A 24138-nucleotide genomic window follows, 5' to 3' on the forward strand; every position below is an offset into this window, starting at 1 on the left:
CCTCTGCGTGCTGCAACTTTACTACACTCTTGTTACACACAGGAGAGACACACAAACGACATAAGTCCAGGAGCAGACGCGGAAGATACTCAAACCTGTTTTTGAAATGTCTGTCATTCTTCTCAATGTCCAACATCTGTCCATCAGCCCTCCAGGTTCATTCATGCGTGTGTTATGACCTCAGTCATGGGCGGAGCTCTACCAGCACCCATCCTCACCACCATATGCAGTCACTTTGACACTCCACTTCTAACAGGACAGGAGAGCAGTGCAGGAAGTATTCTAACAGATAGTACTTTTACTGTGGTAGTCGAATAATATCAGAGTATATGAGTAATCTCAGGATACAACATGGCGACTAAATGAGTATTCTATCAGAGAACTATATTTGTTCTTATTTTTGTTTCCAGCTGCTGTAACATGTGAATATCTTCAGCTGAAAAACTAATAAAGAGTTATCTCATCTTTCGTGAGTGCTTTCATAATACTATCAATGTATGAGATAGAAAAAAAAACTCCTCAGCTCTGACCTACAACTCGCAGTAATCTGGTAGAAATTTAGTAGTTTTTGAATTGACTGTTACACCTGTTTTGTATCCAGACTCTGGACTTACCCTTAATGTCCCCTAGTTTCTTCAGTCTCATCATCACATCTTTCAGACCTGAAACCTCCCAGACTGTTTAAAGATGTTTCCCACTGATGAACAGGGACATTCTGGATCTGACCATCCATTCCTCCATCTTCTCCTCTGATCTGTTTCTGGGTCACGGGGGGTTCTGGAGCCAATCCCAGCTCACTGTGGGGAGAGATCAAATTTCTCCTGTTAGTTTCCATTCAGTGGCTCCCAATTAATTCAGGATATAATTCAAAATGCTCCTAGTTCAATTTAAAGTTTCATTACTGTTTCTTTAGTTAGGTGCTATAGGCTGAGACTGTGTCCCCCAAACCCTTACCTGTCTCTAACTTTGTCTCTCTTCCTGTAGCCTGTGTTTTGTCCTCCTGTCCTCTCTCTTCCTGCCCAATCATCTCTGCTCCAACAGTTCCCTTTAGTTATCAGTACACTCTGCTTCTCCCTCCCACTGTGACCTCTTCTGAAGTCCCATTTGTTGGTAGCAGCATTAATCCCTCCTGATATCTGGATGTTTTTGTTCACATTGTTATTGTATTTTCTCTTTTCTCTTCAGAGTTCTTTGTTCATGTTTAAACCACTAGAGGGCGGCACACAGCAAGAAATGCATCAGTGAATACACAAGGCCCAGCTGTTTCCTAGGTAGGCGACTCCTAGTTGGACAGGACTGTTAATGATGCTTTGTGGGATACTATAGTCTGCCATAAAGAGTATAGTAAACAGTGGGACAGCAGTAAAACATGGCAGACTCCATCTAGTGGACGACAGGAGTCAGTCCCTCTCACTGCTCACTGCATAAGACATAGAAGATGTTGGGGTCTGACCCTGATCTACGTGGATTAGTGGTGAAAATTTTGAAAACACAGGTCTGGATTCTGAATTTAGTTTATCCCCAGAGAAAAATTTAAGAACCAGAACCTCAGACTGAACCAGTTTTTTCATTATTTCAAGCCAAATGATCAGCAGCTCATTGAGTGACAGGTGTGTCTTGTGATGCAGGTCCTTTAACCTGAGCAGAGAATCCATCATCTGTTGGATAATAACTTCCTGGCCTCATTAGAGCAAGCTAACCACGTTAACGTCTCGGCTCTGTGTGCTGATTAGTTTTCCTGCTGGTCTGCTCTCTTTTGAAAAGCAGCTGGGGCTTTTCCTGCCTCTTGTCAGACGTGAGATCACATCTGAATTTAAACACATCAAACCAATCAGGAGGTTTTGATGTGTCAGCTGACTCCACCTGCAGCAGGTGAGACTGTACAGCATTTAAAGACGAAGAAAAGCAAACCAACATGCCAAAATTTCACACACACCTCAGATGTTTGTAACCATGTCAACAGAATCTGCTGATCCAGACTCATTCTGGACTGGACTCACTATGGACTGAACACACTGGTCACTGCTCCACCAACCTGATCTGGTCTTGATGACATAATCAGCAACTCTTCCTGTTTCACTGACTCAGAACTCTGCTTCTGTTTCATAACACAGCTCTTTATGTAAGGGGGGGCTATTCCTGCACACCCCCACTGCAGCACCACTCCACAACGCCCCCCCCCCGCAGCTAGGTCCAGGTTCACAATTTTTCTAATGGCTTTGCAGCTCTTTCTGGAGGCATCTGGAAGACCTGAATGAGGCCTTCTGAGATAAGGTCACAGAGATGACTGACCTTCAACCTAAGCGCATTCTGATAATGCTGACGATGATGATGAATATGAAGATGAAGTTGATGATGATGATGATAGGATGCAGCTTTTTTCTCCTCTCTAATTGGTTGTTAATTGGTTGTCTAAAATTACCGGATTCTTGATTTCCTCCTCAGAGCTGGAGCTCAGGGACGGAACACCACATGCACGTGATGAAGAACTAAGCGTGGGTCTCAGAGCAGTCATGCGACCTCTGCTTCACTGCGGTGCTCTCTCTCTCTCTGTGGGCTGGAGTTCTTTATGTAAAGCTGAGTGGGAGGCAGCTCCACTCCATGTGATCCCACAGGCAGCTGCTTTTAGTCAGACCGGACCTGGTCCATCTTCAGGGCCAGACACAGGGTCTCAAGGTCTCAGCGTGCTGGGATCACAGGGTCTTGGTATCTCGGGTTCTCTCTTTTCCTTACTTCTCATCATGGACTGTCAGACAATTTAGGTCCTTTCACCCTCTGAATCAACCTAACAACCTTTAGTTTGAACCAATCAGCTGACAGGGATCCAAAAATTTGGACAAGAACCAAGCTGTGATGTTAGAAGAGTCAGAGTTTCACCAAAACTGCAGCTTTGTATGATGTTCCTGGTCCTGGAACCACTGGGCCACAGGGTCAAGACTCGGGGCTCATTGATGGTTGTTTGGACTGAAGGCTGGACCGTGTGGTCTGATGTACTAGAAGAGATAGAGGAGCTCAAATTGCTCATGAAGTTTATGTTGGTTCTGAAAGAAAGTTGTCAGAACACACAGAGCATCACAGTTTGTTTATGAGGCAGAGAAGCTTCAGACAGTCAGGGTGTCCATGCTGACCCTTTCCACCACTGAAACCTCCAACAGTGGAGACGTGAGCATCACAACTGGACCAGGGAGACATGGAGGAAGGTCTACGGAACATGGCACCATGATGCATTTTGTGAAGAAGATCAGAGACTGTGATGATTTGGACAATGTCCTGGTGGGAAATCTTTGGTCCTTCATTCATGTGTCTGTTACGCGTGGCACCAACCTAAACCTGGTCCAGCCTGAATGCTCATTGAAACAGCTCCAAACCAAAATTCACAGTCACCAGATAAGCTGAACCTGCAGGCCTGTGGACTGGGAGGACAAAATAACCCGGAGGTAGAACATGCAAACTCCAAACATAAATGCCCCCGGACTGGAAATCAAACCCAGAACCTTCTGAGAGCCCAGGCCTCCAAGTGCTGGGGAGGGACAGGATATGAGGCAAATGGTCATAATGTTACGGCCAATCAGTTTGTACACATATAAATATGAATTTAATACAACAGAGGTGTATGTGTGTGTGTTTATATATAGCCTTCATCCTCGTGTCCTCAGCCACTGCAGCTCTGGAGGAGAAAATTAGTTCATTTCCTCTTTTTTTTAGTCCAGCAGCTGCAAGGTCTACAAAACACCAGCAGGTGGCAAGTTTTCACCTCTACCTCTAAACCAATCAGAGCAGGAAGGGCTAAAACAGGGCGGGGCCACAAAAAGAGAGGGAGAGCCACACAGCTGAGATAAAAGTAAAGAGTGAGCAGAACGACACAAGTCCGAGGACGGAGAGCAGGAGGCGATACAACAGGTAGGAAGAGAGGAGGCAAGGAGGCAGGGAGGAGGAAAGAGAGGAGGCAGAGAGGAGACAGAGAGACAGGGAGGCAGGGAGGAGGCAGGGAGGAGGCAGGTAGGAGGCAAGAGGAGAGACAGAGGCAGAGAGGAGACAGAGAGACAGGGAGGCAGGGAGGAGGCAAGAGGAGAGGCAGAAAGGAGACAGAGAGGAGACAGAGAGACAGGGAGGCAGGGAGGAGGCAGGTAGGAGGCAAGAGGAGAGACAGAGGCAGAGAGGAGACAGAGAGACAGGGAGGCAGGGAGGAGGCAAGAGGAGAGGCAGAAAGGAGACAGAGAGGAGACAGAGAGACAGGGAGGCAGGGAGGAGGCAGGTAGGAGGCAAGAGGAGAGACAGAGGCAGAGAGGAGACAGAGAGACAGGGAGGCAGGGAGGAGGCAAGAGGAGAGGCAGAAAGGAGACAGAGAGGAGACAGAGAGACAGGGAGGCAGGGAGGAGGCAGGTAGGAGGCAAGAGGAGACAGAGAGACAGGGAGGCAGGTAGGAGGCAAGAGGAGAGACAGAGGCAGAGAGGAGACAGAGAGGAGACAGAGAGACAGGGAGGCAGGGAGGAGGCAAGAGGAGAGACAGAGGCAGAGAGGAGACAGAGACAGGGAGGCAGGGAGGAGGCAGGGAGGTCAAAGTGGAAACAAAGAGCAAATAAAGGAGGAGTAAAAGGAAAGTAAAGAGGAGGTGAAGGGGAGTAAAGGTGGGTGACTCCTCCTTCTCTCCCTGAGCTTCAGGGTTTTAAACTTCCTTGGTGACGAATTGTTTCCTCAGCAGGAGCAGCAGCGTGCTGGCTGTTTACAGACGACCCCCCCCCCAGCTCTTCTGGTTGAGTTGAGCTGACAAACACACACAGCTTCACTTCCTATCTGAGCGGAGGTCAAAGAGAAGGGGGGTGTTGGGATGGCCGTCCGCCGCTCAGACTACCATCATGCTGTAGTGACCCCGGAGTTGCTGTGAAGAGGACATCAGTGACGATCCCATGGAGCAGCCATCTGGGGAGCTTGAAGGCAGCCCCCCCCTACAGGATGGGGCTGCGGAGCCCCTCACCTCCACCTCATCTTCCTCTAATGCTGAGCTCCCCTCTGTGGCCCCAGCGCCCCGCTGTCACCATGGCAGCAAGACATTCACCGGCCTGAGGAACTTCTGCAGGAGGTCAGTGTTTCTTTTTCTGATCCACAGACTAACATGAAGTGATGTCAAGCACATGTTTCCAGCGTGTGCTCCAGGAGGTCAGAAGCAGCTGTTTGATCAGATTATAATGTGTTGCCTGTAAAAGCCATCATTGATTATTCATATTGGTGCGCAGATATCAGGAGTTATTACTTTGTGACATCGATCTGATGGGATTAAAGTTAAACATGTTTCATGTTTAATGAAGGAATCTGATGGGTTTGACATGAAAACAGAAAATATGAATCTGTCTTTTTTACGATGAATCAATTGTCGACATTCACAGTTGAATCTTCAGAACCAATACCCACCAAGGACGCTGATCATCAGTGGATTTCCTCTCTGATCTGAGTAGCATCAGTGTGTGTGTTCACCGTCTGTTCACAACAGCTACAGACAAACCAACATTAACACAACTGCTCCACTCAGGTGGCTAATTTGGAGTATGTTACCATTCAAAGTTCATCTGTTGATTCCTCAGATTCATCTTAAAAAACCACAATCAGCCCAGACACACCTCAGGCCTACAGTCTGACATGACTGTTACAACAACGTATAATGTGTAATGTGATACAAAATTATGCCATACTGCATGATGTTGTATGGCATCAACTTGTGTGGATGGTCTGAAGGACTGTCAGAGCCTGGATCTTCTCCTGCTGACCAAAGTTCAGTCAGGTGGTCGGTTTCATCAGCCTTCTCCCATGGAGCTCTAATTATAGCTGCTGTTAATGGATCGGCAGAGCAATTAATTAAACACGGTCATTTTTGAGGCCTGATGGGAACGTTGGACTCAGGAGGAGAGGATTTAATCTGCAGACCTCAGAGGACCAAGAGGAAGGAGGAGGGAGAGGAAGATGGACCCCCCCACCCTACAAACAGTCATGGGCTTTAAGGACACATGGTTTAATTCTATTATCCTGCTTGTACCAAAAAGGAAATCCAATGTGGTGCTGTTGATGCTCTTTGCTGATGGGAAGTCACAGGCTGATATCACACAATCACAGAAATACACAAAACTACAAAAATCATGAGCCCGACTGAGCCCACAGGTCAACATGAGGTCACTGGTTTCAGGTGTTTTGGGTGCTGTCAGGCAGTCAAAGGTGTTGTCAGATTATGTCAGGTTTTATCAAGTGTCTCATAGTTGGTTTGATTTGGTGTGGACTTTGGAACATTTCCACAGATGAGTCCATCTACAGAAAGTACGGACATGTGAGTTTGTCTCTCATAGTTTTAGCCAAAAGAATAATGTTCTTCACCAACGAGCAGGATCCAGCCAAACATCTGCCCCAGTGTGTGTTCATACCAGGAACCAGGTCAGAGCCTCAGAGACGTCTCAGCAGGTGAACCAACTCCTGATCCATCAGGCTAACCCTGACCCTGTGTGTGTGTGTGTGTGCGAGAGAGAGAGAGAGAGTTGCTGTCAGGACCCAATTCCAGGTCTATCTTTGTCACTTGCTGGCCCTGTTTCTAAAAATAGTCTGGTCCAGGAGGAGGATGAAGGTTCAGGAGGAAGATGAGGGACACGAACAGAAGAAGGATGGAACTGTGAGTAGAAAAACAAGGTGTGGAAGGAAGACAAGGAGGTGGAGAGGTGGAGAGCCAGGAAGAGAAGAAGTAATGCAGGAGAAAGAAGAACAAAGCAGGAGTTAGGTCTAAAAACATGAATCTGACTGAAGGAGGAGGAGCAGAAGAGGAGGGACTGAGTGACAAACACACCAGGAGGAACAGAAGACAGGGGACATGTGATGTCAAAGGTCAACTAGATCTTCAACCCAAACCTTGCTGCTGCAGCATCTTCTCCTCTGATCCGGGGGGTTCTGGAGCCAATCCCAGCTCACTCTGGATGAGGGGCGGGGTCACCCTGGACAGGTCTCCGGACAGAGACCAACAACCACTCAGACCTATGGACAGTTTAGAGTCACCAATGAACCCAAACAGGATGTCTTTGGAGGCCCCAGGCCGGGAACCCAACCAGGACATTCAAAGATAACCACTGTAACACCATGCTGCCCTCTACTGCAGCAAATCTTCTTCAAGAAAACCTGGTGTGAGCAAGACTTAATGGAGCCACTAGGTGGAGCTAGATTACAGGAACCAGATTCCGTTAGGACCAGACAGTGCATGATAATGTTAGCAGCAGGGTGTTGATGTAAGCAGTGATGATGGATGGAGATCCAAAGGTTTCATCTTTTAAGATGCAGTTACATGATCAGCCTTTAATCAACATCTGAACAAGGTCATTCTTCATGCTGCTAGCAACTGCTAACAGAAGCACAAAGAATAAGACACTAAAGTAGAAATTGCTACATCTTGTTCTCATAAAGAGTCTAAATCTTCTTCAGCGGTTTGAGCTTGTTTAGTTTGTAGCAGAAGATGTTTTTCTGTGTCAGAAATAGAAACCTGGTGAGCTGATGCAAGCCTGTGACCATCGATTCATCATCAATACAGCTGACAGTTTGATGATGGCCTTTCTGGCCATCATCAATTCACAATTATCCCCCAACAGTGAGTCCTTCCATCAATCAACACATCAGTTCTCATTCCTGTTTGTGGGCACTACATTACCCAGGGACCCTTGGGGGCAGGTCACCTGGGGTGATCTTTGTGTGTTGTAGCAGCCGGATCGGGAGCTGCTGATCCTTTAAGCCTCCTACAGCTCTAATCTCATGAAGCAACAGTGAAGGAGTCACAACTGACACAGGTGAGGAACTCACGGCCATCTTGCTGTCACAGTGATGTGATGGTGATCACCACGACCATCACCTGACAGTCACTGCTGTCTGATTAGAGAGCTGGTTGACTCAGCTGATGATTGTTTAGACTCATGATGGATGCTCTTAATCCATCTGATCCAATATTTTCATGATGATGTTGGTTCAGAGGAGGTGATGAATTTTATCGTCTGTGTTGAGTGACAGGTTGACTTGTGGACACACTGGCTCCATAGTAACGAGCAGAGCGACGACAGAATCTGATTCTTGTGTGACTCAACACTAATGAGTCCCATTATCAGCACACAGATTCACTGTGATGGTCCCAGAGGAACAAAGACCCGAGGACGTGTTCGTGCACATCAACATGCAGCCGCTCCCGCTTGTTTGAGCTCTGTTTCATGGCACCGCAGCCTTGAAGTGTTAATGAGGATTGCGGGACGCTGAGTGGCCAGCAGCTCCATTGATGTGAGGAACGAGTTAAAGTGAAGTGAACTGGTCCTGGGTCAGCACCCAGACCAGGGGGAGCTCTGGGAGTTATTTAAATCAACAGCTTAGTCTCTCTCGCCCTGCCTCCCTCAGTCAGCTGCTCCTCTTCCTTGGTGCAGACGGACTGACGCCTCATCACAGGTTGTATTCAACTGGAATGTGTCTATTGTATTCTTGTTGTGGTTGTGCAGGTTTTGTCTGTTGGATCATCAGAGTCTGGGCCCGTGTCTGTAGACCAGCTGTTTTGTTGTGGAGTCTGAACTGAGTGGACTCTTCGGGTCAGAGAGTTTGACTGAATTTTTTCAGGACAGAGATTAAAATTATCAGACGTTAAATCTGTGACTAGGACCCTGAAACTTCTATTTAACGCACTGAGACCAGAGAGCTGTAGGAATATTTTTAGTCGGGTCCTAGTCCTGGGTTTGGTAGACAGTTGATAGACTAAACTTAAGACAAACAGGTGCTTAAGACTCAGATCCAGAAGAAATACTTAGTTTGTTAAATGAGCATTAACAATCCTTCAGTCCCAGGGAGCAGCATTTCTGTTTTTTATAAACATTAACACAGATTTCCAAAAGTAAGTCACCTTTAAAACCTTTTCACTTTTTATGGCTCTGGGTTCAAACTGACCTGATGGCAACTTTCACAGCTATATGTACGGGATGATGGACGCCACCTCTGTTCAGGCCCCACAGTGAACTGTTCCATCGTTGCTATTTTGGCAGTTATAACTCCGCCCCTAATTCCCAATTTATCCAAACATGGTCAAATATGGTAGCACAGGTGGAGCTGATATTTTGGTGCATGAGGGATTCTGGTGAGCAGACACTCACTTACCTGTCAATCAAAGAGACGGTTCGCCATCACTTTAATAAATAGGAAATCCGCATCAGGAAGCTTGATTAACATGTCCAGGATCTCTTTCTTAATTATCTCTTAATTATTTGGCTTCACTCCCAGACATTCAGATCCTGATCAGCGGTCTCATGAAGCGGTTATCGACTCACTAACTGACCTCAGAGTTCTAGATCTAGATTTGTGCCTGTTCACTTAAAAGAGGTGGAGTTTGCTCTATCTGACCAATCAGACTGCGGAGAAGACACTAAAACTGCACATTGCACAACTATAATATAAATTAAAACATAAATACTATAAGTCAATACTTCAAGCCGCCAGAAGCCGCAAGGAATGCTGGGAAAAATGCAGAATTTATTGGTATAATATATTAAAATATAACATCTACGGCCCACATCAGTGATCTGATCTGGGATCGGAAAGACCATTTTACAACAGAGCTGATTGATCAGAAGGCCGGCCGATAAACCTGCTGAGCTTTTAATCCTGAATTTAACCTGCTCCGGGGGAGGTTAGGCATTCCATGTAAATTGCCATGGCAATATACCCCAATAGAATTTAAACCACCTTCGTGAGAGTGAAGACCCAAAATTAACCCCGATGATAGCTCAATAAGATGAAATCCAGCTTCGTGTTACAAGCCTCAGGTCTTTGTGGACCTGGCCTACTGGTCCTTCCTTTTTCTGATGTTGTTTCAGAACTGCGATCAGGTGGACCTGGAACATCAGGTCAGTCCCGCTAGTAGCAATTAGTGGACACATTGATGAAAGATGCCAGACTTCAGACCACAGATTGTGTTTGTTGTGTTGTGTTGTGTGTCTGTGTTGTGGAGGCTATGATGTTCATAGCTGGACGTACATGGTGGTAGTCCAATGTCTGATCCAGAGCTCAGCTCCTCCAGCTAACTGTTTTTCACATCCAACAGCAACGGAGAAGGACTTCAGGGTCCGTCCCCTTTCTCCTTTAACATGGACAAATTTTTCCGTCACTTTAAGAGGAAGGAAGCTGCTCTGCAGGTGGATGCTGACGCCACTTCCTGCTGCCAGCGGAGGCCCAGCGTGGCTGTTCCAACCAGCAAGGCCCGCCGCAGGTCCAGCATCGGCCTTCCTTCCTCCACCCTGACCCAGCGGCGGCGATCCAGTGTTCAGCTGCAGGAAGGATTGCCGTGCGCAGGTGGGGGACATTTGGCAAAGACCTCCAGACACCCTAGGTCAGCGAGACATTCTCGCAGGCGTTCCAGCACCACTACCCTGACCCTCAACCCCAGGTTCGCTGTGTGCAGAAAAAATGTGGGGAAGCTGCGGACCATAGACACCCACCTCCTGGGGCCGTCCATGCTGCTTGCCAGTCTAATCCAGATGGCCGAGGAGGAGGAGGAAGAGGGGCTGGGGGCAAGGCTACCTGCCGGGGAGCAGCAGGTGGAGGTGAGGGGTGTGGCCAACAACGGGGGGATGTTTTCACACTCCAGCAGCCTCCACTCAGATGTAGATGATGACAGCGACAACAGTAATGACAGCCAATCAGAAACCAGTAACTTGTCAGAGGCGGAGCAGCCAGCAGAGGACAATGCCACCTGGACTACTGATCAACGCCCCTCCTCCCCCCTGGAAATGATGAGGAAGATTCCCCAGCTGCCATCCCCATCACGACCTTTGATCTGGGCCCCTCGCTGCCTCCGCAGGAATTCCTCTCAGGTCTGGGGGGACTCTGTTCTGTCCAGCCACCATTGTGCCTCCAGCCAGAGGAGGAAGAGGAAGATCTCCACCATCTCCAAACCTGGGAGCCCCTGGCCTGGGAGAGGTCCCCCCCTATACAGCCACAGGAGCTCAGTCTACTACCTAAACCACCCACCCTTCTACAGGGGCCCCAGAGCTGTCAGTCCCCTGAGGGCCCACAGATACAATTCCCGTCTGGAGAGTTGGAGTGCCTTCCTGCTGTATGTAGTCCGGCTGAAATCAATGTGGTGACAAAAACTGTGTGCTAGTTAGTTTTGGTGACCTTAATCTGCTTTACTAACCCTATTAATCCGGCGACACATTTGTACATCACTTCGAATTACCATAAATTCACAAATATTTGCTGCATTGGAGAAATTTCAGCAGTTACTGAGAGCTAAGAGGTCGTGCTTCACAGCCAACGTCGGGTCATTACGGTGAATCTGTTCCCACCTTGTTACCCGTTAATTTTTTTTTTTTTTACATACTGTAGACCGCCAGATCATGTGACCTGAAAGTGAACATCAGTCATTCATGAAGTGACACAAACAAACATCTCATGAACACTGACCAAGTAGAGCTGCTGCTAAGGTCAATGTGTGTGTGTGTGTTTGTAAACGTCATGTTAGCCTGGACCAATCTGGTTTGTTTATCATTTACAGTCGTGGCCACACAAGAAATCATTAACACGACATAAACAGTGTTTGTCCTCTATTGATTTCAGAAAGGCCATCGCTCAGTCCAGCCTGCAGGTCATCGCAGCTCCGCCCAGCATCTCCACATCTGGTCAGAGTGACCAGGAGCCCAACAACGCTGTGGACTGGACCGTGAGTCACTTTACTACAGTTATTGAGCCAGGCAGTTTTAAGATCCAGACGGTCTGAAGGTAAAACAAGTCATCAGGACTTCAGACCTTCTCTATGTGACATTACAACAAAACAAGCACCACCTGACTGTCTGTCCTAATTGGCTGGCTGACCTGTTTCTGAGATCTAAAACTAGACTGGGATAGTTTTGGTTCATCTGTAACAGCTGTGGTCAGATGAAATGATGACTGTCGACTGATAATAATGAGCTGCCTAAGTACAAAAAGCCACGAAGAGAAAAGCATCTACAAAACTGATACGAACACAAGAAACAACCTAAAACAGCTGTGTAGTAAAACTGGTGTGTTTCCATGACAATATACACCAAAAGGAAAGGCTGAGGAAAACAAGTTAAAGCCCAGCAGAAAATTCTCAGTACAACTTAACCTCAGCAGCACTGTGAGGGGCTGATGGGAGGAGCAAAGGTAAACCAGGAGGTACAGAAAGGGCAACGGCCAAGAAGGTGGCTTCTGCAATGAAACTTAAATTAAAGAAACAAAATAGCAAATACAAAACCAACAAATTGAGAAGAAATGCACAAATATTTAACTAAATCAATAAATAAATAAAATCCATCCATCCACTAATCCGATCCCAGCTCACTCTGGGTGATGGGTGGGGACAGGTCACCAGTCCATCACATATGATGGACGGTGGAAGGAAACCCACACAGACAAGGGGAGAAACTCCACACATAATTTGGACACTATAAATTATCAAGATCTATTGTTCTACTCAGTTACAATTAAAACACAAATATATCTTATTGATTTCATTAATATCAACTCTTCAGAATAAAAGACAGGATAAGTTAAAGCATGGCCCTTCAATATAAAACATTGACCCTTAATTCATGAATGAATCAAGAATTCAGAATCCGACTCCAGTTTAAATATTTTAGCAGTCTAACACCAGCAAGGGAAGCCCAGATGATCCGGTTCAGGATGAGATCTCATTGTGGAGGAAAAGCAAACTATTGATGTGACCTGTTCCCATCTCAGGACAACGCCCAGTTTGGGGAGCATATCTGGTTTGAGACCAGCGGGTCTGGAGACTTCTGCTATGTTGGAGAGCAGTACTGTATTGCCAAGTCCCAGGTGAGTCACGTCTCCTGCCTGTCCTGGATACATAGAGATGAAGGACTCCCTTCACCTCAGGAAGCCCCTCCTGTTTTACTCTCTTCATTTTTTATGCAGCAAAAGTCTGTGGCGAGAAGGAAATGTGCCGGCTGTAAGATCTCAGTTCACCTCACGTGTCTGCAACAGCTTGAAAAGGTGAAGTACGACACACTTTACTTCAGCTGGGTGAACGGTTCAGTCCTCACAGTCTTCTCTCTGTGTCATCAGATTAATTTCAGGTGCAAACCATCATTCAGAGATCCAGGACCTCGAGCTGTCCGAGAGGTCAGTGTGCCCTCAACCTCACCTCAAATATTCACTTGATTTCAAAACACACACACAGCTCTGACTTTTTTTTTGTTTCAGTCCAACATTGTGCGGCATCACTGGGTCCACAGACGGCGTCAGGTGGGGAAGTGTCGGCAGTGCGGGAAGGTGAGTGTCCACCTGCTGCCTGGACATGACGTTGGAAATGAGGTAGACAAAGGCTGACCCCTGGTTGTGTATCCAACAGGGGTTCCAGCAGAAGTTCTCCTTTCACAGCAAAGAGATTGTTGCCATCAGCTGCTCGTGGTGCAAACAGGCGGTAAGATGACTACCAGCCTGAGCCACTGACCTGGACTCTGGTCTGAAGACTTTTAAGCCATCGGGAGACAGTTCCTCCGGTCTTAATATCGTCAGACTGTATTGATAAAATAATAATACTTCACAGCAACACAAGGCAAGAGAACAAGAGAAAAATAAAGACATCAGATAGGACACAGAGGACAGGCGACAAAAGACAGAGACAACAATAATGCTGCAGGAAAAGTGACTAGTTAGGTCAGAACTGTGTGCTCACCCAAGAAGTCTATGGGAAAATGTCCCTCCTCCTCCTCAGAAAACGTTTTCCTGATGAGTTTATGGTCTCAGTCTGAATTACAACATGATGCTAATTTTTTTAATGATGCTCCATTTAGAGGGAAACAGAGGAGGAAGGAGGGGAGGGGTTAGGGGGCAAGGCTACTGTGATGACTGACAGACTGGCCCACCCAAGCAGGAGAGAGGACAGAGCAGGTCATGAATGAAGTCATGTGACTTCCTGTCTGTGTTGCAGTATCACAACAAGGTGACATGCTTCATGCTGCAGCAGATAGAGGAGTGCTGCTCTCTGGGGGCTCATGCTGCTGTCATCATCCCTCCCACCTGGATCATCAGGGTCCGCCGACCACAGGTAACACACACACTGAGCTCAGGTGCTCTCACAGAGGATACTGACATCAGTTTTATCTCCTCCAGCAGTCATCTCTGAAGTCCAGTAAGAAGAAGAAGAGGACATCTCTGAAATGCAATAAGTCAAGCAAGAAGGGATCAGAGGTGAGGACAGACGTCAAGCTGTCTCCCTCAGAACTGAATCAGGACTGCGGAGACCTTTGGTCTCAAGGAGTTCTGTTTCTTAAAGTGTCTTTATCAGGAATACTGCAGCTCTATTTTGTTTCGCTCAGATCCAAGATGGCCGCTGGAAGCCCTTCCTGGTGAAGCCCCTCCCCTCTCAGCTCATGAAGCCTCTATTGGTGTTTGTCAACCCAAAGAGTGGCGGGAACCAGGTAGTTCCCAGCTGGAGCCTTAAAGGAGCTTATATGATATTTTCTGTTGAAGATAGAATGCTATCAAGTTTGCCATGACCCATCTGGCAAATTTTTAGACTGATACCATCTAAAACTAATGGCATCAATGAGGCAGTTCTTGTTTCTGCTTCCACTCAGGGAGCCAAAATCATCCAGTCCTTCATGTGGTATCTGAACCCTCGGCAGGTGTTCGACCTCACAAAGGGGGGGCCCAGAGAGGGGTAAGACCAGGCACACTGACCCCCAAGGGTACATTCTATTTCCCTCAATTAATCACTCCATGATTGACCCAGAAATGGTTCCGATGCACCATTGTGAAGAAGGGAGTAGGTGTGTCTGTGTTTTTAATTAATAAAATGTCTTCTCATTAAATCATTAAATATTGGGGAAGGAGTCTGTCGCAGGCTGACCTGTTAAGGGGGGAGGGGCTAAGTGAAGAAAACATGGAGGCAGTGACTAGACCTGGCATGTCCTCATTACAGTCCTTCACCTCTCCCAGTCTAACCAGTCAGTTTTAGTCTGTCCCTGATCTGTCCCCTGCAGGCTGGAGCTGTACGCCAAAGTGCCCAACCTGAGGATCCTAGCCTGTGGAGGAGACGGGACAGTGAGTCGGACGTCACACATCTGAGTTTTATTTAAATCTTAAAGATCCAAAAAGGTTTGAAGTTGTGCCCCCACTCCCACTGGGGGGTTGAGTACAGGCAGCAATGATCTGTGAGGACTGAGCATGCTTTGTGTGTGTGTGTGTGTGTGTGTGTGTGTGTGTGTGTGTGTGTGTGTGTGTGTGTGTGTTCAGGTGGGGTGGATCTTGTCAGTTCTGGACCTGTTGAATCTTCATCCTCAGCCTCCTGTTGCCATCCTCCCTTTGGGAACTGGGAATGACTTGGCAAGGACTCTCAACTGGGGGGGGGTGAGTATTCCTGGTTTACATAGAGCTTGAAAGCCTGAAACTGATCCATTGAAGCTCAAAACCAAACACTGACGTCAAATCAAACCTCAAGTCCATCAAAATGAAAAACCAAATGAGCTGTCAGTACTCACAGAATAAACATGGAAAACACAATGTTTAAAACCCAAAGCTGTACAAATAACATTTGTTTCAAATACAGTCAATGCATTTTGTGTTTTCCCAAAAGATGTCCCTCACTCAGTAACAGTTTAGATATTGGATACATTAAGTACTGCAAGCTGTACAGTAAAATGAGTGTCGGTCAGTAAAATATCCAGGAGTGCAAAAGGCCAAAGTCAATGGAAATAAAAAGCATATTTCAGTAAAAGCAACTGCAAAATCACAAGTGATTACTGTTTTTGATTGCAAAAACACTTCTTGAAAACACTTAACACAAACACAATATCACACACATCTTCACAAACATCCAAAACAAACTCTCCACTCAAAACCATGAAGTTGAAACATGAAGCGGGGGCCTATGTTTAATCAACCCCTAACAAGCTTCTAAACAGGTCACCTCCGCGGCCTGGAGGATGACAGGGTTTTGGCCATAGACCTTCCAAGAACTCCTCTGTGGGTTCTAGGAGGACAATAGCAGGCAGACGGGACCCAGAGGCCCATCATAGGCATCTGAATTCATACCAAGTTTCTGGTTTGGTTCCTGGTCTTGCTCTTGGTATGCCTCCCAGACCGTATCCTTCCATGGTCGGTATCAACCTTCAGCTCAATTGTGCCCTCTCTTCACTCTGAACTGGCTTTTATTGGTTTCATCACATCGTTACCAACAGCTGTGAACAATTTTGAGTCCCTGTGTGTTAGTTATGAAATCTGAGCTGTAATTGTGTTTAACCTCTGTCGCCGTGGTTACGCTAACCGATCACAGGTGCATCACGAAGTGACTGAAAAGGTGTTAGAGTTTTGTAAAAAGAGTAAATGAGATCTGAAAACTGAATTTAACTTGGTGGAAATTGTTTATGGATTCACCAAAACACTCATCGAGCCAGTAAATCTGGTTTGGAGAATCTGGTTCAGGGTTTAACACAGAAAAACTGTCAATTCACCTGACAGTGAGTTTAGGTCTTTCCTAGATGTCAGTTGAGCTCGGCACACAGACGGGTGAGGACAGGTGTGATGGGTCTGTCCTCTGTCTCAGGGCTACACTGATGAACCCATCAGTAAGATCCTGTCTCATGTTGAGGACGGGAACACAGTCCAGCTGGACCGCTGGGACCTGAAGGTGGAGGCAAACCCCGAGGCGGTGGAGGACAAGGACGAGCATCAGACTGACAAAGTGAGTTTAACCTGGACTGAGTATCACTGAGGTCAGAGGTCATTCAGTGTGTCCCTTTTATTTCTCAGCTTCCGATTGACGTCTTCAACAACTACTTCAGTCTGGGCTTCGACGCTCACGTAACACTGGGCTTCCATGAGTCTAGAGGTAGGACCACTTTTCTTCCTCTCTCTAGAGATCTAAGCACAGGAGGGATATGTGGGGTGCGCATGGGGCAGCTCATCATCAGCTGATCAGACTGCCATTGTCTTTCAGAGGCGAATCCAGAGAAGTTCAACAGTCGCTTCAGGAACAAGATGTTCTACGCTGGGGTAAGAGCTACAGGGTCCAGGAGTCAGAGTCTAGGAGTCCAAAAATCAGAGTCAGAAATTCAGACTGTCCTCAAACATACACAAATTTGTACACACACACAAGTGGTAAAGCCTGATCCAGCTGCTCTGATATCATCATGTGTGTATCTGTTTGTGTTTGTGTGTTTTTCAGACGGCCTTCTCAGACTTCCTCAGTGGGAGTTCCAAAGATCTGGCAAAGCACATTAAAGTGGTGGTGAGTAAAGGATCTTCTAGAAGGAGGCAAAATCAAACACTGAGACCAACCTCCCCCCCGTGTGTGTGTGTGTGTGTGTGTGTGTGTGTGTGTGTCGTCCTCAGTGTGATGGGATTGACCTAACAGCCAAAGTCCAGGATCTGAAGCTCCAGTGTCTGCTCTTCCTCAACATCCCCCGGTACAGTAGACAGGATGTGGACACAGGCTGTGATTGGTCAGCTCGCCAAACAGTTAACAAAGCTGTATTACCTCTGGTGTGTGTGCGTGTGTGTGTGCAGATACTGTGCAGGTACAATGCCGTGGGGTCACCCCAGTGAGCATCATGACTTTGAACCTCAACGTCATGACGACGGCTTCATCGAGGTCATTGGATTCACCATGACGTCTCTGGTGAGACTGTGTGACACATCAGATTATGTCATGTGACTGCAGAGAAGCGCCCTGTGGTCACATGGCTCTGGCACTTCCTGTTTGTGTGCAGGCGACGCTGCAGGTCGGTGGTCATGGTGAGCGGCTGCTCCAGTGTAGGAAGGTGACACTCTCCACCTTTAAGTCCATCCCCATGCAGGTGGATGGGGAGCCCTGCAGACTGGCCCCTTCCGTGATCCACATCCGGCTCAGGAACCAGGCCAACATGGTCCAGAAGACCAAGAGGAGGATCTCTATGCCCCCCCTCAATGAGTGAGTCCTGCTGCACCCCGTGTATGTCAGTGTGTGTTTGGGAGAGTTTGACCTTTGTGAGTCTGTATTTGTGTGCAGTCAGCAGCTGGTCTCTGAGAAGATCCAGATCAGAGTGAACAGGATCAGCATGGCCGCCTACGAGGCCCTGAACTACGACAAAGACCAGCTGAAGGAGGCCTGTGAGTCCAGATCAGACAGTCAGCCAGTCAGGAAAACACAGACAGACTCCGCCTCCTAAGGTTTTCCCATTGATTTTAAATCTGTCTCTGTGTATGACTCTCTCTCTCTGCCCCCCACACTGCAGCAACGCCACTTGGAGTCATTACCGTCCCCGGAGACAGCGACCTGGAAATGTGCCGTCTGTTCGTCGAGCAACTGCAGGAAAACCTGGACCAGGTACAGCAGACCAGGTGGTTCTGGTGTAAAGGAAGCATGTCATGTCAGATACACAGACAAACACTTTCAAATCCAGTTTTTGGCCCAGAGTCCAGGTCCACTTCTAGTCCTTGTGTAGCACCTAACTTCTAAGTCCCAACTTTGAGATTTAAGGGGTACTCACGTCGATCTAGGTCCGGTAGGAAAAGGAGTGGGTGTTGGTATTTGAACAGGTCATATTTTAATGTCAATATAGAACAAATAATCAACATCCACAGCTTGGCTGTTCACTGGTTTACCAAAATAAGGCACCGTAAAATAAAATAAGCAAAAGGAACTCAGTTTTCTGGTAAGTTCAGTTCAAAAAGAAGGATCCAATGTTTGTGTGTGTGTGTTCTGTGTATCAATGTCCATTAAATTTCTCTGTCTTCAATTTCTATAACCACTACTGCCCAGGTAGGTGAGGCGTGTGTGTCTTATCTGTTCTCAGAGTGTGAGATACAGATGATCTGGAGTCGTCGAGGTAGGTTCTGCAGCTGGCCACACTGCGACTCTATCTCTTTCTCTCAGAATCGCTGGGCTGGGCTCGCCATATTAATTGTCTCTTTCTCAGACAGTAGTTCAGATGAGCAAATAAAAAAAACAACCTACACAGAAAGTGCATTGTTGTAAGGAACGATTCTGTTTGAGTTTCTTATGAGATCTCATCTTCTCAGCTCAAAACAGGAAATATATCATCAAAAAACAAGGAAATGCATTTACACACAATAAGAGAATTAATATAAATTAAGTTAGTTTTAACCATAAATGTAATCAAATATTCATGAATTATAACAGTAGCATTTTTGACAGACACCATTTATGCATCCTTTTTAACCACTATTTATGTTATATCATCAGTTTTTATCTATTTTAAACCCTAACCCAGTCAAAAATGAAATATACGACACCTTTAATGGTACCATTACCCTGCATCTTCTCATTGCAACCCGCACATAACTTAGCTTTATCTTAGTGATTTGCATAGCGATAAGTTTGAACTGAGTATAAACGATGGGGAAATTAGCATTACGAGCTACCATTAGCACTGGCTATCTTTTTCAAATAATAAACTGTAGTAGAAAGTGCACAGAAGTCACAGAAAAACAATATATGGTATATTTTAAGCAATATAGACCAAGTTAAAGGCACAATAAATGGATTTTTCCCTCTGAGAAGCTATCGAACTGCGGGTGAACTGTATGCTAACTCACCGGAGTCTCATGCATCTACTCACAAAGGGTTTTTTTCCTCTCTGGCTCGCGGGTCTGCCTTTATCTGCAGCTATCTGCTACTCTTTGCTTCGTGTTTGCTTTGTTTTTTCTCCCAACTCTCTCGGTCTGCTCTGCTCTGCTCTGCTGCTGTCTGCCTTGTGTCTGAGAGAAAATGGCGTCTGCTCTCAGGTGCAGAATTCATGTGATACCTGACCTAGGTCCACAGGAATAAAAACCTCTAACAGGGGAATACTGCCCTCCCCTGGAGGTTTACTGGAACCGTCTAAATGACAAATACAAGGTTAGTAACCAAATTTTTCATGCTGGTTACACTTGTTTCTGCTCTTTCAGGAGTGCGACTTGACAAAGAAAGAAAGTCTCAGCTCCCAGAAACTGTCCATGAAGTGGTGCTTCCTCGACTGTAAGTCCACCTACCCCCAAGATTCCACATCTGACCCCCAGTAGTCCACATCAACCTGACATCTAGTCTTTGTTTTTCAGGTACAACTGCAGACCGCTTCTACAGGATTGACCGTGCTCAGGTAAACCAGATGTGACAGATTTGACTCAGCCTGACAAATGAGACCGATGAGCCTCTGCAGTTTTTCCCTGTCCTAATTTTTCAGGAGCACCTGAACTATGTGACAGAGATCTCTGAGGAGGAGCTATACATCCTGGACCCAGAGCTAGTCTTAAAGGAGACGGTGGGGACGTCTCCAGGGATGCCAGACTTGGTGGACTCAGAGGAGCACCAAGACCAACAGAGACAGTTCTCCTTCGCCTCCCCAACTCCCAGGTAAGAACCTCCACAACACAAAACCAAGAAATCACAACAAGATTGTGACTTCAAAGTGTGTGTGTTCAGGGCGACGGACTTCCCAAGGACAAGGATCTCCAGTGATGGCTTGGTTCCTGGACCTGTTTCCCAGAGCTCCTCAAAAACTACACTCTGCAGGTAGCAACACAATCACACTGCAGACTCTAGACCTGAACCTGAATCTAAACTTTAACCCGATCCTGAAGCTCATTCTGGAGATTATATGTCATCAGTTTCCTCCTTTCCGTCCCCACTTGTCTAGCCTCTCTTCATTCTGCCTAATAAAACACAAAGTGGATTTCATAAATCTGGTCTGAGACAAAGTCCTGTTCAGTTACTGGCTGATGTCAGAGCTGATGTTGAAGATGATTTGATGATGCCAGCAGAAATATACTGTTTTACACTGAGGGTGCAGACCAAACATGGAGCTTAAACGGATGGAAGATGTCCCTGAAGTTTCAGAGCAGCAGCTTTGAATCTAGGTTCATCAAAGAGATGAGGAGACACTGGCCCGTCTGGATCTGATGACCTCACCTGGTCTTCACATCCAACCTACTGTCCTCCTGGTCTCTGTCTTCATACAGTAAAACCTAAACCATGTCCCAATCGTCTGATCTGAAGGAGGAGGACAAAGATCCTCCACGTCTATCACTCCAACAGCTCTGGCCACCGGGCTCCATGTGTGGAGGTTCTCTCTGTTTGATCTATGTTGTGGTTCTTCATGTCTGTGTAACGGTTTGTGTCTTCTCTCTCCAGCAGTCCCTCCAGTGATACCTCACAGGACCCTGGACAAGGTAAAGGTCCAGTTGAGAATTTAGATAATCACATCATCCAGATATTTTCTCCTCAGATTGAAATCTGTCTTTGTGTTTTATAGAAGCTGAACTGATCAGCTGCATCGAGAATGGCAACCTGGACAGGGTAAGCAAATATGATCTCATTTATTTCAAATCTCCAAATCGTAACAGAGTTACATCAAGACTTATACAGAATAGGTCAGGACCAAACTCTGTATGGAACAAATCCACGATGAAGAAACACCTGGAGACAGAGGAGGGACAAAATTCCCCTAAGAGGCAGAAACTTCAGACTGAACCAGACTGGGGGGGCAGAGCCATCTGCCTCCACCAGTTGGAAAGAGATAGAGTGATAATGCAAATGATTGATAGCAGTAGTTACTGTTGAAGCAGCAGGTTTGGAGTCCACATGGGATGATTCTGTTAATTACAACTAGTCAGGACTCTAGAATATAGAGGGTTAGATTAAAGGTCTATTTTTTTAAGCATCCATATTTAATACTAAAAGTCCATATTGTTTATTGTGTTTTAATGGTTTGAATCTAAAACATTTTACTGTGTGGATTTAAGAATCTTCTCTGCCCATCAAACACACATTATTTTATGTTGCAGCTTGTTGAGCTCCATCAGCGGGGGGCAGAACTGCAGCTGCAGGATGCTGCTGGCTGGACACTGCTGCATCACGCTGTGCAGGCCGGGACCAAGGACATGGTCAAGTACCTCATCGACCACGGTGAGGAACCAGATGGTTGCCTGTGTTCACACTGGTTGATCACATGATTCCAACTCCATTGTGTTTCTGTCTTTTAGTCCCCACGTCTCACCTGGACGTCACTGAGACAGAGACGTGAGTTCAGAGACTCACATGTCTCATGTCCTCTCACATACATAGGAAATATGATGTCAAATCTCTGATGTGGTATCACCTGGACTGACCTAACGTTTGTGGTGTGTTTGTGTGTCAGAGGACAGACGGCGCTTCACAAAGCTGCCAGTTCCCGTCAAAAAAGCATCTGTCACTACCTGGTGGAGGGCGGGGCCTCACTCATGAAGACCGACATGCAGGTAACCCGGCAGTCACCTGGGATTCCACCCACAGCCCAGCACCACTTCCTGTGCCGGGCACATGGTCATGCAATAGTATGATGTATTAAATGTTGGTTGGAAACAGCAGCTCTAGTAATATCTTTACGTGTTTCCATCAGTGTTTCTGATGGGTGGACATGGGATGGGGCGCCCAGTGGGGTCTGTTTCCAGAGTGGTTCCCAGGAGAAGTGACGATCACCAGTCTGAGCTCCACTTCTCTAAACACATCAGAATCTGAGCCACTTCTATAAAGTGATTAATGTTGTGTGTCATAGAAATGGAGCGCCACGGGATCCTGGCCTCTCACTAAAACACACAAAGGCCGTGGCTGGCCGTTGTCATAGTGAAGCCGGAAGCAGCCCGATAATCTGAATTTTTCTTCTCCTCTGTAGTGATGAAAAGAGTTCATGTAAGTTAGGGTGTCTGAATTGTTGGAGACTGAGGAGCTGCGATACTGAGTGTCTGCGGGTCCTGTTTTATTTAAAAGATCCATTTTTATCTCCACTCTTTGATTTTAAGAATGTCTGTTCAGTTTTCTCTTCAGTTCTGTTGAGTTTTCTGCACGGTTGAATGGCAGAGCTTGGTGGGCAGGGTTTGGGGTGTGGCTGAAGGCTGTGACTATTTAGTTATTTTGTTGTGACATTGTGAAGTTTCAGAAGTTCTGATGGTTAGTTTTAACACAGACATCAGCCTGTACACCGTATAATAGCGGAACCAGGATTGAGCCTCATCAGGGGATGCAGAAACCACAACACTTTCTGAAGCGTAGGGGCCTGACCTGATCTTTGATGTATGAGGTCTCTCTGACCAGGATCAGGATCAGTCTAAATCACATCAGATGAAATGTTTGTGTTTCAGGGTGAGACACCCAAACAGAAAGCTGAAAGGGTCAGAGACCAGGACCTGGCTGAGTATCTGGAGGGCCGGCAACATCACCAGATGATCCAGAGAGACAACCATGAGACAACAGTCTAACCTGTCTGATCTTCGACCTTTGACCTGAGCTCTGTCATTTATACTCCCAGTTCAACGTCTCTGAGCTGCATCAGAGGAGAACCTCAGGCTCTGGATCAGGACCAGGACCCGTATCAGGGTGGAAACTACGTGAATTCAGAGAGACGTTACATTGTGACTGCGTCTACAAGCTAAACGTTAGTGTGTTAGGGTGTGTGTGTGTGTGTAGAGATGTGAGCAGCAGTTATGCGTCCTCAAGCTTTGACCTGTTGTGTTGACGATGCGTTCAAAGAGTGTTGGAAATTTACTTAGCTTCAGATCAGTTCAGATATTTATGAGTAAAGAAACAGAGCAGACGCTGCTTCTTTGTGTATCTGCTGTGTGTAGCTGAGTTGGTGTGGAAACACGATCAAGTGCATTTTAAAAAGTAATTAATGATGATATTTAAGCATTAACTGTGGTTCAATTAGAGGGATTAATAAAGATCATCAGTAACTGATCTGAGAGCTGGAATTATTCCCACGAGTGGGACTAAGGGTTACTTCAGGGTCACCTAATCCAGCTTGGACTACAGATGAAGGGTCCAGGTTCCAATGAAGAACATTCTGAGACCTGAAGGTGAGGCCTCCTGTTCTGGTCCTGGAGACTCTGAACCAGAAGTGATCTACTGAGAATCAGAGAACAAACTGTGATCAATGTGATTTAAACCAGATTAGCAACACAGGATTAGTCACAGGATCCAGTCTGTGGAATAAAATGACCATCGGTCTAACAGTCAGAACCAGGACCAGTATGGGGACCAGTTTGGGATTTCTGCCATTTGATGTTAAATCAAAATTCTGACAGAATCTTCTGAGGCAAATGACCATTTTGTGTCAGTTCACAAAAGTCTTTTTGAAGGATTTCAGAAATAAAATTTTA

General features: G+C 46.5%; 1 protein-coding gene across 2 annotated transcripts; it reads left to right on the forward strand.

Annotated features, from left to right (window-relative positions):
- The first annotated feature begins 3873 nt into the window (after positions 1-3873).
- LOC115056288 (diacylglycerol kinase zeta-like) lies at positions 3874-23707 on the forward strand. 2 transcript variants are annotated; one of them, XM_029522606.1, is made up of 33 exons: positions 3874-3900; positions 4700-5080; positions 11599-11701; positions 12742-12837; positions 12937-13014; positions 13087-13143; positions 13225-13293; positions 13373-13444; positions 13955-14071; positions 14137-14214; positions 14343-14444; positions 14604-14686; positions 15009-15069; positions 15262-15375; positions 16571-16708; positions 16777-16855; positions 16964-17019; positions 17192-17254; positions 17359-17432; positions 17533-17644; positions 17736-17935; positions 18014-18114; positions 18240-18331; positions 19915-19984; positions 20065-20105; positions 20190-20359; positions 20429-20518; positions 21137-21174; positions 21258-21301; positions 21790-21910; positions 21988-22024; positions 22143-22242; positions 23122-23707. In XM_029522606.1, exons 2-33 carry the CDS (start codon positions 4908-4910, stop codon positions 23236-23238), a joined length of 2946 nt encoding a protein of 981 aa, XP_029378466.1. In that variant the 5' UTR covers positions 3874-3900; positions 4700-4907; the 3' UTR covers positions 23239-23707. The 2 variants fall into 2 exon arrangements, with proteins under 2 accessions (XP_029378466.1, XP_029378467.1); XM_029522607.1 differs by having other exon boundaries at positions 14140-14214; positions 18240-18345; positions 19941-19984.
- Positions 23708-24138: the final 431 nt, after the last annotated feature.

The sequence above is a fragment of the Echeneis naucrates genome, chromosome 16 (genome assembly GCF_900963305.1).
Source record: "Echeneis naucrates chromosome 16, fEcheNa1.1, whole genome shotgun sequence".
NCBI classification, from domain to species: domain Eukaryota; kingdom Metazoa; phylum Chordata; class Actinopteri; order Carangiformes; family Echeneidae; genus Echeneis; species Echeneis naucrates.

Excerpts from the sequence above, each read along its gene's own strand:
- LOC115056288 (XM_029522606.1), top strand. The coding sequence starts at position 4,908 with ATGGAGCAGCCATCTGGGGAGCTTGAAGGCAGCCCCCCCCTACAGGAT. Across the intron at positions 13,445-13,954 it reads GCTCGTGGTGCAAACAGGCG|TATCACAACAAGGTGACATG; the intron begins GTAAGATGACTA and ends TCTGTGTTGCAG. Across the intron at positions 14,215-14,342 it reads CAAGCAAGAAGGGATCAGAG|ATCCAAGATGGCCGCTGGAA; the intron begins GTGAGGACAGAC and ends TGTTTCGCTCAG.